This window comes from Myotis davidii, unplaced genomic scaffold (genome assembly GCF_000327345.1).
Source record: "Myotis davidii unplaced genomic scaffold, ASM32734v1 scaffold88, whole genome shotgun sequence".
In the NCBI taxonomy this organism is placed as follows: Eukaryota; Metazoa; Chordata; class Mammalia; order Chiroptera; family Vespertilionidae; genus Myotis; species Myotis davidii.
Genome location: NW_006300377.1, coordinates 3,296,548 through 3,312,247, shown reverse-complemented (window position 1 = coordinate 3,312,247; position 15,700 = coordinate 3,296,548). Strand labels below are relative to the sequence as shown.

The 15,700-nt window shown below is 36.8% G+C and overlaps 1 protein-coding gene across 8 annotated transcripts in view; it reads left to right on the top strand.

Moving 5' to 3' along the window:
* The window catches only part of ZMYM4 (zinc finger, MYM-type 4), a 118,721-nt gene extending 104,825 nt beyond the window's left edge, over positions 1-13,896 (top strand). For 6 of the 8 annotated variants that reach the window (XM_015572841.1, XM_015572842.1, XM_015572844.1 and 3 more), the window contains 4 exons: positions 2,978-3,089; positions 5,023-5,271; positions 7,230-7,359; positions 8,253-10,879. In XM_015572841.1, coding sequence (XP_015428327.1) covers positions 2,978-3,089; positions 5,023-5,271; positions 7,230-7,359; positions 8,253-8,460 — 699 coding nt within the window. In that variant the 3' untranslated portion in view covers positions 8,461-10,879. Of the gene's footprint in view, positions 1-2,977; positions 3,090-5,022; positions 5,272-7,229; positions 7,360-8,252; positions 10,880-11,962; positions 12,302-13,804 lie in introns of those variants that run through there. The other 2 variants (XR_001516145.1, XM_015572843.1) reach the window with 2 other exon arrangements.
* Positions 13,897-15,700: the final 1,804 nt, after the last annotated feature.

The following is a 15,700-nucleotide window of genomic DNA, read 5'->3' as shown; positions in this document are numbered from 1 at the left end:
GAACAAATGTGATCATTGTCATTATTTCAGTCAAAAACATTTGAGTTCTTTACACTTCAGCTATACTTCTGCTGTATATGAAATACTCTAATTTATGAGACAAATACTAAAGCTATGAAACTTTTTCTAGTATGTTTATCAACTCTTGTTGATGTTAATAAATGACTTCATATAATAATACTATTAAAAAGAGGCCATAAGTTAGCAGATTGTCAGATTAATGTAGGAAGTAAATATTATGTAACTTTTATTTATTTTGACAAGAAATAAGCTTTCCTTAACAGTAAGAAATTCTAAAAGGGTACCTATGTTGACATCTCAAATGTGCTTTCTCTTCTTTATTTGGATTATGAAAATAATCATGCTAATTGTGAAGAATTTTGAAAACACATAAAAAAACTATAATGTTAACCTGGACCACCACTGTTGACATTAGCTGGGAAGGTGATAATTGCAAAAGAAACAAATAGGCAAGTAATAGAAGAAAAACAACAGATTGCTAATAGAATGTACCATGAACACCTAACAATCATGTACTATGCATGCTATGTATTAATATAAGACCATTTCATATATTAATTCACTTAAGTATTAGTGTGGCCCTATGAAGTTTAAGAACTGTTACTTCAGGCACTTGCCTAAGGCCTCAGAAGTAGTAAATGGTGGGGCCAGATGTGAACCCAGGTAGTTCAGCTTCAGGGTCTTATTATGAACACCATGTTGGACTGCATCTCTAATGTAAAAAGGTGCTTAACTGTAATCAGGGAAATTTTTTCTTCTCACAAATGGATAAAAAATGTGAAAGATTGAGAAACTTGATAATTCAAGTATTATTGAAGATATGTGCAGTGGTGGAGGCCTTTTCAGAGGGCAAGTTAACAGTGGTTATTAAGTCTTAAAGTCATAGATTCTTCAATCTAGCAAACCCATTGATCATTATCTCTCCCCAAAGAGAGGCTAGTATTTCCATTATAACATTGTTTATAACAGAAAAAAATGGAAATCCCCTAGATGTTCATCAAAAGAATGTTTAAATCAGTATGTCTATACTATTTAATATTATACAACAAAAAAAGGAATGAGTTGCTTCTAGAGATATTGACTTGGAAAACTCTTACAGGCATACATTTTAAGGAGTAAAAGTAACTTGCCAAACTGTGTAGTACGATATTTATATTATGGGAAAATACACAAAGCATAAAAATGTATAATTCAATGGCATTAAGTACATACATTCATGATGTGAAGCCATCACCACTATCTAGTTCTATAACTTTGTCACCCTATATGGAAACCCTCTACCCATTAAGCAATTACTGCTCATTTCCTCTTCCATCCTGTCTCTGATAACCATAAATCTGTTTTCTACATGGATTTGCCTATTCTGAGTACGTAATAAAAGTAAAAGTGTGCCTGGCTTCTTTCACTCAATATAGTGTTTCCAAGGTTTATCAGTGTTGTAGCATGAATCAGTATTTCATTCCTTTTTATGGCCAAATATTATTCCATCGTTGGATATACCACATTTTGCTTATCCATTCATCTGTTGATGGACCTTTGAGTTGTTTCCACCTTTTGGCTATTAAGAATAGTGAGTGTTGCTATGAATATTTATGTACAAGTTTTTGTTTGAACATCTATTTCAAATCTTTGGCGTATATGCCTAGGAGTGGTGTTGCAGGATCATATGGTATCTCTATGATTAGCTTGTTCAGAAACTACCAAACCATTTTCCACAATGGCTGTACCATTGTATGTTCCCAACAGCAATGTATAAGCGCTCCAATATCTCTGCTTCCTTGCCAACACCTAATTTTTGTTTGTTTTCTAAATACCCATCTGGTAGATATGAGGTGGTATCTTATTAAGGTTTTGATTTGCATTTCCCTAATGACTAATAATATCAAGCATCTTTTCAAAATAAATTTAAAATACCAAATCTTAAAAACACAAAATTTTTTTTAGCATATAATTAAAAGCTACCTTTTGTTACTCTGTGAATGCAAATTTATTTCCCTGAGTGATTTTATCTGATCTGATCTGCACCCTCAAAATATTTTTTTAACAATACTTTACCCAAGCTGTTGCTTGTTTCCCATTCTGTGATATGGTTCTTGATGGTTATAATTAGCAGTTTTATCTACATTTAGACTTGAACTTTTTGAAGGCTATTGTTGTGGGGCAAAGAGTTAAGAACTATGATTAGAAGGCTCCAAATAGTTTTTGAATTTGGGCATCCTCAGGTCACCTGACACTAGCTAACTGTATTATTTCAGGAAGTGATTTAGGCCCGTGGTCAGCAAACTGCGGCTCGCGAGCCACATGCGGCTCTTTGGCCCCATGAGTGTAGCTCTTCCTAAGCCTTAGGAGTACCCTAATTAAGTTAATAACAATGTACCTACCTATATAGTTTAAGTTTAAAAAATTTGGCTCTCAAAAAGAAATTTCAATCATCGTACTGTTGATATTTGGCTCTGTTGATTAATGAGTTTGCTGACCACTAATCTAGGCTATAGCTAGGCTGACAAACAAAAACTTCTGAGAGCACACCTGCAGATCCTACTGTGAGTTAGAAAAATGATTTGGGAAATACAAATTAGGACCAATTTTTAATACATCAGTTTCATTAACTGAGTAAAGGTACTTATTTATTAGAATTTTTCCGTATACTCCAGGTTTTACAAAGCAAATAGAAAACTTTACCTTGCGAGCACAGTGTTCGAGATGTCAGTCCATGTGAAAGGACCTTTAGCTTGAATCCTGGTATTTTAACATATATCCTTAAAATGGTTAATAATTTTGTAAGGGTAAAGCTAAAGAGTAACCTGTGTTCTTTAAAATAATTTTTTAAAAAATTGTTAATATTAAAAAATTTTATTGGGGTGACATTGGTTAATAACATAAGTTTTACTTAAAATAATCTTTAAAAAAGTCTTGTCTTTGTATCAACATGTGTTTTCACTTTTTTCTCTTGTAGTACCTGTTTGAAAATGGTAGAATAGATAACATTTTTACAGAGCCCTATTCCAGATTTATGATTGAACTTACCAAACTCTTGAAAATATGGGAACCTACAATACTTCCTAATGGTAGGATGGTTATTTTTTATTTTGATTTTTTTCATGGTACACTTCCTTAAATTGCTTAAGTTGTAAGATTATCTTTTCATAAATTGTTCATTTTCTATTTCTGTCCTGATTTGTAATGTATTTGGACTCCTGAGGAGAAAGTCTTGGTTTTATTATTGATTACTAGAGGCCCATTGTACGAAATTCGTGAACTGGGGGGCGGGGGGACGGCGGTCCCTCAGCCTGGCCTGCACCCTCTCGCAGTCTGGGTGCCCTCGGGGGATGTCAGACTGCCGGCTTAGGCCTGCTCAGTCAGTAGGCCTAAGCCGTCAGTTGGACATTCTTAGCGCTGCCGCAGAGATCGGAGAGGCTCCCACCACTGCCGCTGCGCTCACCAGCCATGAGCTCTGTTTCTGGCTGAGCAGTGCTCCCCCTTTGGAAGTGCTTTGACCACCAGGGGGCAGCTCCTGCACTGTGCATCTTCCCCCTAGTGGTCAGTGCACGTCATAGCCACCAGTCGTTTCTTTGTTTGGTCGATTTGCATATTAGCCTTTTATTATATAGAATTTTAGTAAAACTATAGCTTCCAAACAGTGCGTGTATAGTGTATGTATACATACTGTTGAAAAATTTAAAAAAATTACTGGAGGTTCCATTTACAGTTGTAGAAACTGTTTTTGTTCTGGTAATGCTGGTATTGTTGCATGCTGTAGTAGTAACTGCCACATATTCTACTTCCAGACTCTACCTGTTAGCAGTGGACCTTCTTTAATTGTTTATAAAGTACCCTGAACTGGTTATTGAGACTTAAATCTTCATCTTCAAATTGTCTTTGACCATAGGTCATTGGACAAACCCTTAATTCACGCCTGGTCTTAGGCTCCTCGGCTGGGAATGGAGAGTTGAATGTGATGCTCTGGAATTTGTCTCCCTTTCTGTTGGGTTACAGAGCGCTTTTGAAGAGCAGCATCGTGGTTTGATGCATTTAGCATTCAAAGAGAAGGCTTAGGGACATAGATACATGGAAGTAATAATTCATGTTTGTGGATAGTCAGTCTTCTAAAATAGAATGCAGAATCAGCAACAGAGAGGTTGGGTAGAGAACATGGGGGAAGGCCTGCACTTAAAGGGTATCCTGGGGAAAGTGCCTTTAAAGGTATACTTATTTTAGTTATTCTGCAAGACCTCTGCTTTTCAAGAAAAATCTCAAATAAGTCATCATAACTTTATCACTCAATATAAATTTAAGAGGAGGATCACTTCTTGGCCTTTTGGCTAAAATCAAGAGTAAAATAAGAGGGGGTGGGAAGAAGTGGGGGCACTATCTGCCTTCTTATAATCTTACCTAAATAAAATTAAACGAGTTAACAGGAAGCGTATTGAACTGGAACAGGAGTCTGCAATCAGTGGCCCATGGGCCAGATCTGGCCTGCTGCCTGTTTCTAGATGTGGTCCATCAGCTAGAAATGGTTTTTACATTTTAAATGGTTTGGGGGCAGGGGGATTCCAAGGAATAATAATATTGTGAGGCATGTGAAAATTATATGAAACTCAAATTTGTGTCTATAAATAAACTTTATGGTATATTATAGCCATATCTATATGTTTTGTCCGCAGCTCCTTATCTTCTACAACAACAAAGTTGTTCAGAGCCTATATGGCCCAAAACGCTTAAAATATTTACTGCCTGGTTCTTTACAGAAAACGTTTGCCAGCCCCTTGTCTACAGTAGCAGTAGATTAAAGCTGTTTCAGGAGGATGCTCAGTGTGCAATCATCTGACTTTTTCCTTGTAGTGCCTTCCCTGTTTTTCTGTATAAGGAAGGCGGGGAAGGAGAGGAACAGTCAGTCCCCCTCCCCCACCCCCATGTCTTGTCTGAGAATTTGAGAAACTAGTCTTATTTATCAGGAGCTCAATGCTATTTCTCTCCCCCCAACCCCCTTCTTCGGTCCAGGTTACATGTTCTCTCGCATTGAAGAAGAACATTTGTGGGAGTGCAAACAGCTGGGCGCTTATTCACCAATTGTCCTCTTGAACACCCTTCTTTTCTTCAATACCAAATACTTTCAACTAAAGAATGTTACTGAGCACTTGAAGCTTTCCTTTGCCCATGTGATGAGACGGACCAGAATTTTGAAGTACAGTACCAAGATGACATATCTGAGATTCTTTCCACCTTTACAGAAGCCAGAGTCAGAACCAGGTGTGTGGTGGAGTTTGGAAGATTTCTATTGAAGTCTCAGTATTCAAATAGAAACTCATTGCAGAGGGGTAATTGTGTAGCTTTTGTTTAACATTTAAATGCTTTATGTCACGGTTAGGTTCAAGGCTTTTTCTCAGAATGAGAGGAATCGCTTACTTTCATTGGCTTTAAGTTAGAAATTCTGATATCATTGGTAGAGCCCAAATAATCCTTATTTTAAAACATCCCAGGGAATTTAAGTATATAGGTGATTTAGGGGCAACAGATGGGTCAATTGTTAGTTAAAGGAATCTGTTTAACTTTTAAATCTCCTGTTTCTAAATCTTTTTATTGACCAAAGCACCTCTTTTTAGTTGACAATAAGATGTCAAATTTTAAAGAAACTTGAAAGCTGGCCTAGAGTCTACTGCTTTTATACACAGTAGAATAATAGCAGCGATGACAATTTTAGAAGAGTTATGGTTTTTCATTCCAGTAGTAGCCTATTAAATAATAGTTTGTCTTAAAGATTAAAAAATCAACATCATTATTATGAAACTGGAAATTAAATTTTTGACCAAAGTTGTAAGTTCTAAAATTCCAAAAATCCAGTTGTTACTTTCTTGGGATAGGAGTGAAATACATATTTTGAATGTGAGAATTTAAAGTTACTGAAAGTAAAATCTTAATAATTCTGATGTTCATCTTTATGTTAACTTTTTTCTCCTTTACTTTAGAAAATACTAAGATTTATTTGCTTATTCACCATGTGTCTGTCCTATTTCCTTCTATTTGTTCATATATGGCACACTTTGTGTTCTTAATTGATATTAATTGGGGAGGAGAGACAGGTAAAATTTTCCTATTTTCTGATCTTAGGTGCCTAATAAGATTTGTAATAAGTTCAGCTTTTATGAATGAATAGCTAACAAAGTCTTCCTTATTTAGATAGCCTCTAAGTAAAAAAACTGGGGCGAATTGTTGTTTAAATGATAATTAATGCAGGAAGCTGGGGGAAGTTGTGTGCTGGTAAGAGCAACTATAAGAAAAGAAAAAGAAAGCCTTTTTCCTCAGGGTTTCAGGTCCACCTGTTATTCTCTTGATGATTGAATGGGAAGGTGTAAAACAAAGAACCCACTTGCCTTGTCTTCACCCTTGGTCTCTGCAGTATTCTGTTAGCGGGGAAAGGATTTGCTCTTTTCTTAGCAAATGCTCACTTTATTGAGAATTTCTTTTCCCAACAAAGGTTCCATTTCTCATAATACTATGACAAATAAACTTGAACAAATGCCCAAAGGGCACTGATGCCCCATTGTGGAAATACTTTGTTTGTTTGTTTATTTATTTTAATCCTCACTTGAGGGCATGTTTTTATTGATTAGAGAGAGAGAGAGAGAGAGAGAGAGGGAGAGAGACATCAATGTGAGAGAGTAACATCGATCAAGTTGCCTCCTTCCAGTATACACCTCGACCAGGGATGGAACCCACAACCTAGGTATGTGCCATGACTGGGAATCGAACCCACAGCTTTCGGTGTATGGGGTGATGCTTCAATCAATTGGGCCACCCGGCCAGGAGAGTATAAATATTTTTAGATAAAGAGGTGAAAACTTCTATCTTAATGTCTGCCATAGGAGAAGAGCACCTGAAACCCTTAAGTACCTTGTGCCTATTAAAATCTCTTCAAGTCAGGTTCAGAAGTCAGACACACTCTCTTGCACTATGCTTTTCACCATGTTCCCCCTACTTTAGTGAGCAGGGGAACATAACTTTTACAGGACAGGGACTTTGTTTTGTTCAATGCTATTATATCTAGTACTTAAAATTATATCTAGAACCTCCAGAAGTGCTCAGTAAATATTTGTTGAATGAGTAAGGGAAAGGAAAGGGGAGGGAATGACAGTTTTGACTGGAAGCAAAGCTTGTTGGGTGTCTTGATACTTGAAAAATATAATCTTTTTATTATTTCCTGCCTCAAGATAAACTAACTGTTGGCAAGAGGAAACGAAATGAAGATGATGAGGTTCCAGTGGGTGTAGAAATGGCAGAGAATACAGACAATCCACTAAGATGCCCTGTCAGACTTTATGAGTTTTACCTGTCAAAATGGTAAGTGCTCTTCCCCTGAACTAGATAATAGTACTCTTCAAAAAGGAGTTAACATATTCTGGATTTCAGATGCTTGAATATCAGAAATGTAGCTCGCCTGTGATTAGTCAAAGTCTAAAGATGGATTTACCTCCTATTTTATTATTTCCCCCTTCTTGTATCTGCCTGGATTTTGAACAAAGAAAACAAAATGCATTATCTTGATAATCTTTTTCCCAAAAACCTCTTCAAAAGCAAGAATAAGAATCCCTGCCATCGTTTGATCTTTACAACTGTTATTCAACATTTATGTGATATCTAAACTTTGATTTTATTATTTATATAGAAAAGATATTTAGAGGAGCTTTTAAACTGCTAAAACTATAAATACAAAAACAATTTGTGCTTAAGGTCTTGAAAATTTTTGAGTGGTCTTTTTCTTACAGAAACTTTATGACTTTAGAGTTGTAAGATCACACCAACGCACTTTTCTTTCAAAGAAATATGACGACTGTGTTTGCCCTTTGATATGTGTATTGAGTGCTCATAGGGTTCATTCCAGGATAGTGGGTGCTGAGGAAATGTGGTTCTCAGCATAGTGTCACATGTGAGTTAAATTTGTTGCTCCTAAAAATGTTATAAGTACTAAAGTTTGTGAAGGGTTTACACTGTGACTTCTACTAACATTAGACTTACTTCCAAAACAATATGATTTATTGAATGTGGAAGAAAAGATGTGGAGTTACAGGCTGCTCCTGGGGGGAAGTGTTTATAAACTGTGGGTATGTTGCTGATCTGTGATATAAGTCATAGCAGAGCAACGTTGAGAGCCATTACATTAAAGAGTAGTTATGTATGACCTCTGCTCTCTGATCCCCAATTTTCTTTCTTTTTTCTCTTTTTCCTGTGGATAGTTCTGAAAGTGTGAAGCAGAGGAATGATGTGTTTTACCTTCAACCCGAGCGTTCCTGTGTCCCGAATAGCCCCATGTGGTACTCCACATTCCCGATAGACCCTGGGACCCTGGACACCATGTTAACACGTATTCTCATGGTGAGGGAGGTACACGAAGAACTTGCCAAAGCCAAATCTGAAGACTCTGATGTTGAATTGTCAGATTAAAGCAGAAGTGGGGTTCCAATTTTCATACACATTGGTATGCACCAAACTGTGAATGCATCCAAGCTTTGGAAAACGATGTATAAGTCCAAGTCCCCTTGACTTGATTATAACATAATGGAAAATAGATAACTCGTGAACCACAGTGTGGATGTACAAATGAAAATTGAAGGAAAGAATGTGAACTGAGAAATGTTGTTCTTTGGCAGTGATATAGTTCTTAGACATCTTCAGAATGACTAACCAATTTCTCTGAGTGGTGCATAGTCTTATTTTGTTTGGGAATAACAAATTGTGGAATATTTTTAAGGAAAACAGTTATATAAAACTCTACCATAGTAACCTTAGACCTTAGAGAGGTAACTTTGGAGTGAAACCTTGGCTGCAATAGGCTACTTGGAGGAGCCCTATGTCAAAGTCAGGGGAGCAATAGAGCTAAGAGTGACATCAAATGAGGACCGTGGGACCCAGACTTGAAGAACCAATAAAAATACTGAACTTTTATTATAAGGTAGAGAGTGAAGGGGTCTTGATTTTGATTTTCACTGCCAAGCCATTTCTGTGAAGGATCGAAGCCTCTGTGCTTTGCCGTTGGCCCTCGCATCAGGAAGCAAGGCCTTCCCTGCTGTTCCCAGAATACTGTGTGATTTTACTTCCTGGGTCTAGCCGTCTCAGCTCTGGGTCGATGTGGGTAAATTAAGGTAAAGCAGTTGAAACTGTGCAGTCCAGTTACACATAGAGAAGTACCGTGGAGCCATTAGACCCCGGGCGTCTTGAAATGTTTCTAGAAAACCCACTAAAATGCCCACTTCTCTGGGTGTCAGCCTTTATTGCTGCTGTCTCATGGCATGAGCTGTGGTGCACAGAAATGGGGGTTATCCTTTTGTTTTCATTTTATCCCCAAATGGCAGCTTTCCTTTCATTGTTTTATCTTCCTATTTTCTAAATAATTCCTCTTATTTTGTCTTTAGCACCAATTTCTGGAGGCCTGTGTCATTTCAAAAAGGGTAGTCTCTCTCCTAACTGGCAAACCTGTGGATGATTCCACAAAGACACAGTATTATTTAGCTATCGGAATTATGATAGAAAAGATCTTAGTGTGTTCCTATACAAAGTATTTGGAAGATGACCTTGTGGTCCTAAGGAACTTGAAAATGGGGCTAGGATGCAAAGACACTGACTGTCTTTCATAGTCATAAGCAGGTCTTCTTATAGCATTATTCCAAACTCTAGCTGTTTTAGTGGTTTTCTGAGGGTTGCAAGTCATAGTGTGTTTGACATATCGATCCATCTTCCTCATCTCCATTCTCAGTTTCTTCCCCACAAAATTTTGAATCAAAGCTTTTATGATGTTGGCTAATCACAAAACTTTAGCAGAGATTAACTTGACCCTAATAGAAATGAGAGAAGTCCAAAGTCTCTCAGAAATTTTAACCTTGACATACGTTTAAATATGTCCCATTTTTTAGGTGGGAGTGGCAGGTTCTTGGTTTTTTTTTAAATAAGTAATTGAAAGTCATTTAACTACAATAAAAATTTAAAACTAGGCCTTTTGACATTGTGTACTTGATGGTTCTGTCCCTCGGCCTGTGACAAATTTCATTTTTGTTATGAGAACTGTGTAAAGAAGTAAGTCCGCCCCAGTTCTGTATGATTTAATTCCATCTGTGTTTGTCATCTCTGATTGGAAAACTTCTTACTTCCAGACCTTGTTTAACATGGAGGAAAAAACAATTGAATTGTCTCATAAGTCTGCCAATAAACTGTCCAGAAACTTCAGGTGTAATAGTCCCCAATATATTCATTTTCTGTTTTGTATAAACACTAACATTTCCCTTTCTATTGTTGTATGAAAAACAAATATTCTTGGCACGGTAGAGAAATTGTTATAAAACACCAGAGAGGAAAAAGAAATCTGTATTTTTTAACTGAGAACAGCCAATACCCCACGTAAATGACTATATTGGGATTTAAATTGCATATTAAATCACAGAGTTGTTCAGACCCTAAATTCATACAAGAAAATATTGGCCATTCCTCATAAGCATAGCTGTTGATATGTGTCCAATTATTTGCTTTTAAAAATTTATTAAAGTTATGTAAAATTACATTTTTTTCCAGGAGAAGGGGAAAAAAAAATCAAACACAGAGAAACAACTAAGTTATCCTTTCTGTTCTTTTTTTAACCACTTTTAACCCCTTGCAGAAACTACAGAACTATTCCCTTAGAATAAAATAGTATATTTGTATTTGATGGGTGAGTTATCCTTTTCTTTATAATTTTCTTGAAATAAATTTAAATATTTTTTTCTGTTTGACCATATTGGTATGACCGACAGATGGTATATAACAAAGAAAGCAGTTTTCATAAAATAAATTATTTGGTATTTACTCTGTCCAGTAAACATATTGTTTCATTACAGTCTTTTCGGTTGTTTTCTTTCTTGCATCAAAAGACTTGTTCCCATTTTTAGTTAATTTATTAATTTATATTCAAAACCCTAAAAGCTAGAAATATCAGGTATATTGTATATATTTCATTTCAGGCAAACTTTTTTGAGATTTACAAAGCTTGCATCTATTCAGCTCATACAATTTTGAAATTGTGGGATTAGAATAAAGAATATGTCCATTTTTAAGAATATTTTCGTATTTAATTTGGGAATGTGGGGCTAAATGGTATTTTTCTTAGATTTTAGAGCTATCTTTATGTTGTACAAGTATACTTTCAATTCCATATAAACTTTCTATCAAACTGCCCTTGTGGCATTCCTAATTTTATAAAATAGAACTTTTCTAAAAAGCCTAAAGTAAAATGAATTTTTGCTAATAAATCCCAGTTTTCTTTTGAATTCAGACTTTAATTTTCCATGTTGGAAAGGTTCCCTGTGTTACTGAGTTGAAATTTTAGGAAATAATTAAGCAATAATACCCCCAATTCCTCTTGTCTATCATCATCATATGTTACTGTCATTGAAAAAATAGAAGAGGTATTGTTACAGAAGGGAAGATCCAAGGTTTTGGATGCTAGTCTTTTCACTTACTGGTTGTATAGCTTATAAATTATTTAACCTTCCTGTGCCTCAGTTTTTCTCACAAAGTGGAATAATAATAACATCATCTATGCCTGGCTTTCAAATGTTAAGTAAAGATATATGTACCCCTGTATTCACTGCAGCATTATTCACCATAGCCAAGATATGGAAACAACCTAATTGTCTTTCAATGTACAATTAAAGCTGTGATACATATATACAATGGAATACAACTCAGCTATATAAAAAAGTAGAATGTGTTACCTTTTAAACAGTTAGAAGAAAATTGTCCATTGCTACTTAGTGGAAAGCAGTAGGGACATGGGGAGGGGAGTACAGTAAGTAGAAATTGTGAAATAACAGCAGAAATAAGTTCTAAATTACAGTGAATGTAAACATCTTAAATTTAACTGAAAACAGATTCTCACCCTCGTTTTCCCATCTTTATTTACTTGCCCTTCTCTGCATAGAGACATTAGTGTTTAAGGAAGTAAAAGCATGGAGGAATTGCTGTGTGCCTGGAGCCCATGGAAGCCCGCTGGTGAGAGGTGCCACAGTGAAGCAGCGCAGCATCAGAGCAAATGAGGCAGTGAGTGGCTGGAATGGTTAGGAGACTGATTACATTGTGCAAATAAGTTAAACAATTGAGAAATAAGTACATATATCGAGCATAATGGGAGCCAGATTTCTCAGTTTGAGAAAGGATTAATGAACGTGGAAAGGGAGAAGGCTAGGAAGAACCCTGAGATGCTGAATGAAATTGGAAGAGTTGGTATGAACTCATAGGTTTAGATAGATAGATATAGTTGTTTATAGTGATATGAGTATCTATATATATAAAAGGCTAAGTGACCATCTGTCTTACTGGCTGGTAGGTATGACACGCACTGACCACCAGGGGCAAATGCTCAATGCAGGAGCTGCCGAGCTGCAGTGACTTGGCAGTAAGTGGTTCTTGCTTGGTGGTTCTTGGGTGACACTCATGGGGCCGCGCGATTCCACCTTCGGCCATGGGTTATGTTGTTGCTGGGGCACTGTCAGCCCCGAATCTGGTTTACTGCACACTGGTGTTTGCATTCCACACCCTTTGTGACAGCAACTTTGCAGAGTGCCCTCTTGCACTCTGGGACCCCTCGGCGGATGTCAGAGAGCCAGTTTCGGCCCAGTCCCTGTAGGCCAGGCCAAAGGACCCCACCTGCTGGAGGGACCCCACTCACTCCGCTGCGGTGCCACCCCAGGTGTGGCCAGCTGGGGAGGGATCATGGGAGGTTGGATCCAGGGCGTGCCCGGCCCATCTCACCCAGTCCTGCCCCACTGGTCACCGTCTAATTAATTTCCTTTCAATGTGCACGAATCCGTTGACCGTGTCACTAGTGTGTGTGTGTGTGTGTGTGTAATGGATTGCTTGATTCTATCCACTGACATGGTATGGAAACAATTTTACCTTGGTAGCAATAAGCATACCAAGAGCTAAGGCATGAGGGCTCAATGACTGATTCCAAGACTGGGGAACGAAAAAGATAATCCTGGAATACCTTTTGAGTATGTAAATGCTAAAAAAAGAAAAAGGTAGGGATGTGTCAGAAGGAATAGGAGGCAGCCAGAAGAGGTTTCCATTGGACGATTTGTGTATCAGATTACAAACTAATGAATAAAATAGGAATTCATGAGTTGATATTGATATAAATGAGTAAAAAATTTAAAAGACTGGATAAATTTAAAAAATCTAACAAGGGTAAAAGTGATGCAAAGACATTAGACAAATATTAAGAGATATCTGGGGGAAAGCAATATTCATAGTATCTGATAAAAAAGATTTAATGCAACAAAGGAAAAAGGTGGGGGATTACATACTGATAGAATTAATGAAAAACTATAAATATGGATATTACTATACTTTATAAATAGCCTGAAAACTAACAAAAGTTTGGGTGGCCGAAACCAGTTTGGCTCAGTGGATAGAGCGTCGGCCTGAGGACTGAAGGGTCCCGGGTTCGATTCCAGTCAAGGGCATGTACCTGGGTTGCAGGCACATCCCCAGTAGGAGATGTGCAGGAGGCAGCTGATCGATGTTTCTAACTATCTCTCTCCCTTCCTCTCTGTAAAAAATCAATAAAATATATTTAAAAAAAAGTTTGGGTAAAAGGGAGGATGGATAACCCTTGGATTAAAAAGGGAAATGAGAAAGCACCTAGAATGGACTAATGAATGATAAAATTATTATGTCTGAATCTGGGAACACAGCTGAAGCAGAACTGAGAGGGAAAAATTAGATTTAAAATCATGTTTCCCTTTCATGAAATCATTTTCAGGGAACAAAGATTAAGAATGAATAAAGCAATCATTCAATTCAATAATTTAAAGAATGAACAACAGGGGAAAAAAGAAGAAAATAGTAATAAAATCAGAAAAAATGGAAAAGAAGACTATCATATATGGCCTTTATTATTGAGGTACTTTACTTCTATACAATTTTATTGAGTGTTTTTATCATAAATGGATGTATGTTTTCAAATGCTTTTTTTGGCATCTGTTAATATGATCATACGAGTTTTATTTTGTTAATGTGGTATATCACATTGATTTGTGGATGATGAATCATCTTTGCATCCTTGGCATGAACCCCATTTGATCATGATGTATGATCCTTTTGATATATTGATTTGACTTGTTAGTATTTTACTTAGGATTTTTGCATCTTGTTCATCGGAGATATTGGCCTGTAACTTCTTTTTGTATTGTATTGTCTGGTGTTAGTATCTGGGTAATGTTGGCCTTGAAAAATGAGTTGGGAAGTATTTCTCCTCTTGAGTATTTCTAGAAGAGATTGAGGAAGTGCGGTAAAATTCACCAGCGTGTTGTGGGAGGTTTTGATTACTCTTTCTATTTCCTTAATATAATGGTCTATTTAGGTTTTACAGTTCCTCATTTTTCAGTCTAGAAAGGTTGTATGCTTCTAAGAATTTGTCCATTACTTCTAGGTTATCAAATTTGGTGCCATATAGACTTTCATAGTATTCTTGTATACTCCTTTGCATTTCTGTGGTAACTTCTCATTCTTTGATTTGATTTCATTAGTTAGTTGTTCAGTAGCATGTTTAATCTCCACATACCAGGTGTACCGGTTAATAATGCAGAGTTTTTTCACTAGAGTTACACATATGTTGAGATATATGCGATTTGATATGTATGCTGTTTTGTTGTATTGACATCAAGCTTCAAAACTTCATATGTCAAATTTGCTGAAGGTGTTAACATAGATATTTTTACGCTTAAAAATGTCGAATTTTGTGCCATAAAAAACATTTGCGATAAGTTATAATTCATTACTTTATTTTGAAGAAAAGTGCTGCTGAATACTCCGGGAAGCTTATGGTGAACATGCTTCATCTCAAGATACTTGTGAATGCTGGTTTAAACGCGTTAAAAGTGATGATTTCAATGTGAAAGACAAAGAACATTCAGGTCAACTGAAAAGTTTGAAGGCCAACAATTACAAGCATTATTGGGTGAAGATGTGTGCCAAACTCAAAAACAACTTGCAGAAAGATTAAACGTTGCTCAGCAAACAGCTTCTGATCGTTGACAAGCATTGGGAAGATTTTAAAGGAAGGAATATGGGTGCCACATCAACTGAACAAAACACAAATGGAAAACCGAAAAGTTGTCAGTAAAATGTTGCTTCAACGGCACGAAAGGGAGTCTTTTTGCGTCGAATTGTGACTGGCGATAAAAAGTGGATTTATTTTGAGAATCCCAAATGCACAAAGTCATGGGTCGAACCAGGTCAGTCAACAACATTGACTGCAAAGCCAAATCGCTTCAGAAAGAAGACAGTGCTCTGTGTTTGGTGGGATCAGGAAGGTGTGGTGTATTATGAGCTTCTAAAAGCAGGTGAAACCGTTAATACTGATCGCTACTGACAACAAATAATCAAACCTGAACCAGGCTTTGATCATGAAATGACCAGAATGTTCCAGAAGACACGGCAAAGTAATTTTGCTTCATGATAATGCACCATCACACACTTCAAAACCAATTAAAGACACGTTAAAAGATCTTGCCTGGGAAGTATTAACTTACGTGCTGTATGCACCAGACCTTGCGCCTTCAGATGACCACTTGTTTCGATCAATGGCACATGCTCTTTCTGAGCAGCACTTCAAAACATACGAAGAGCCGAAACTGGTTTGGCTCAGTGGATGGCG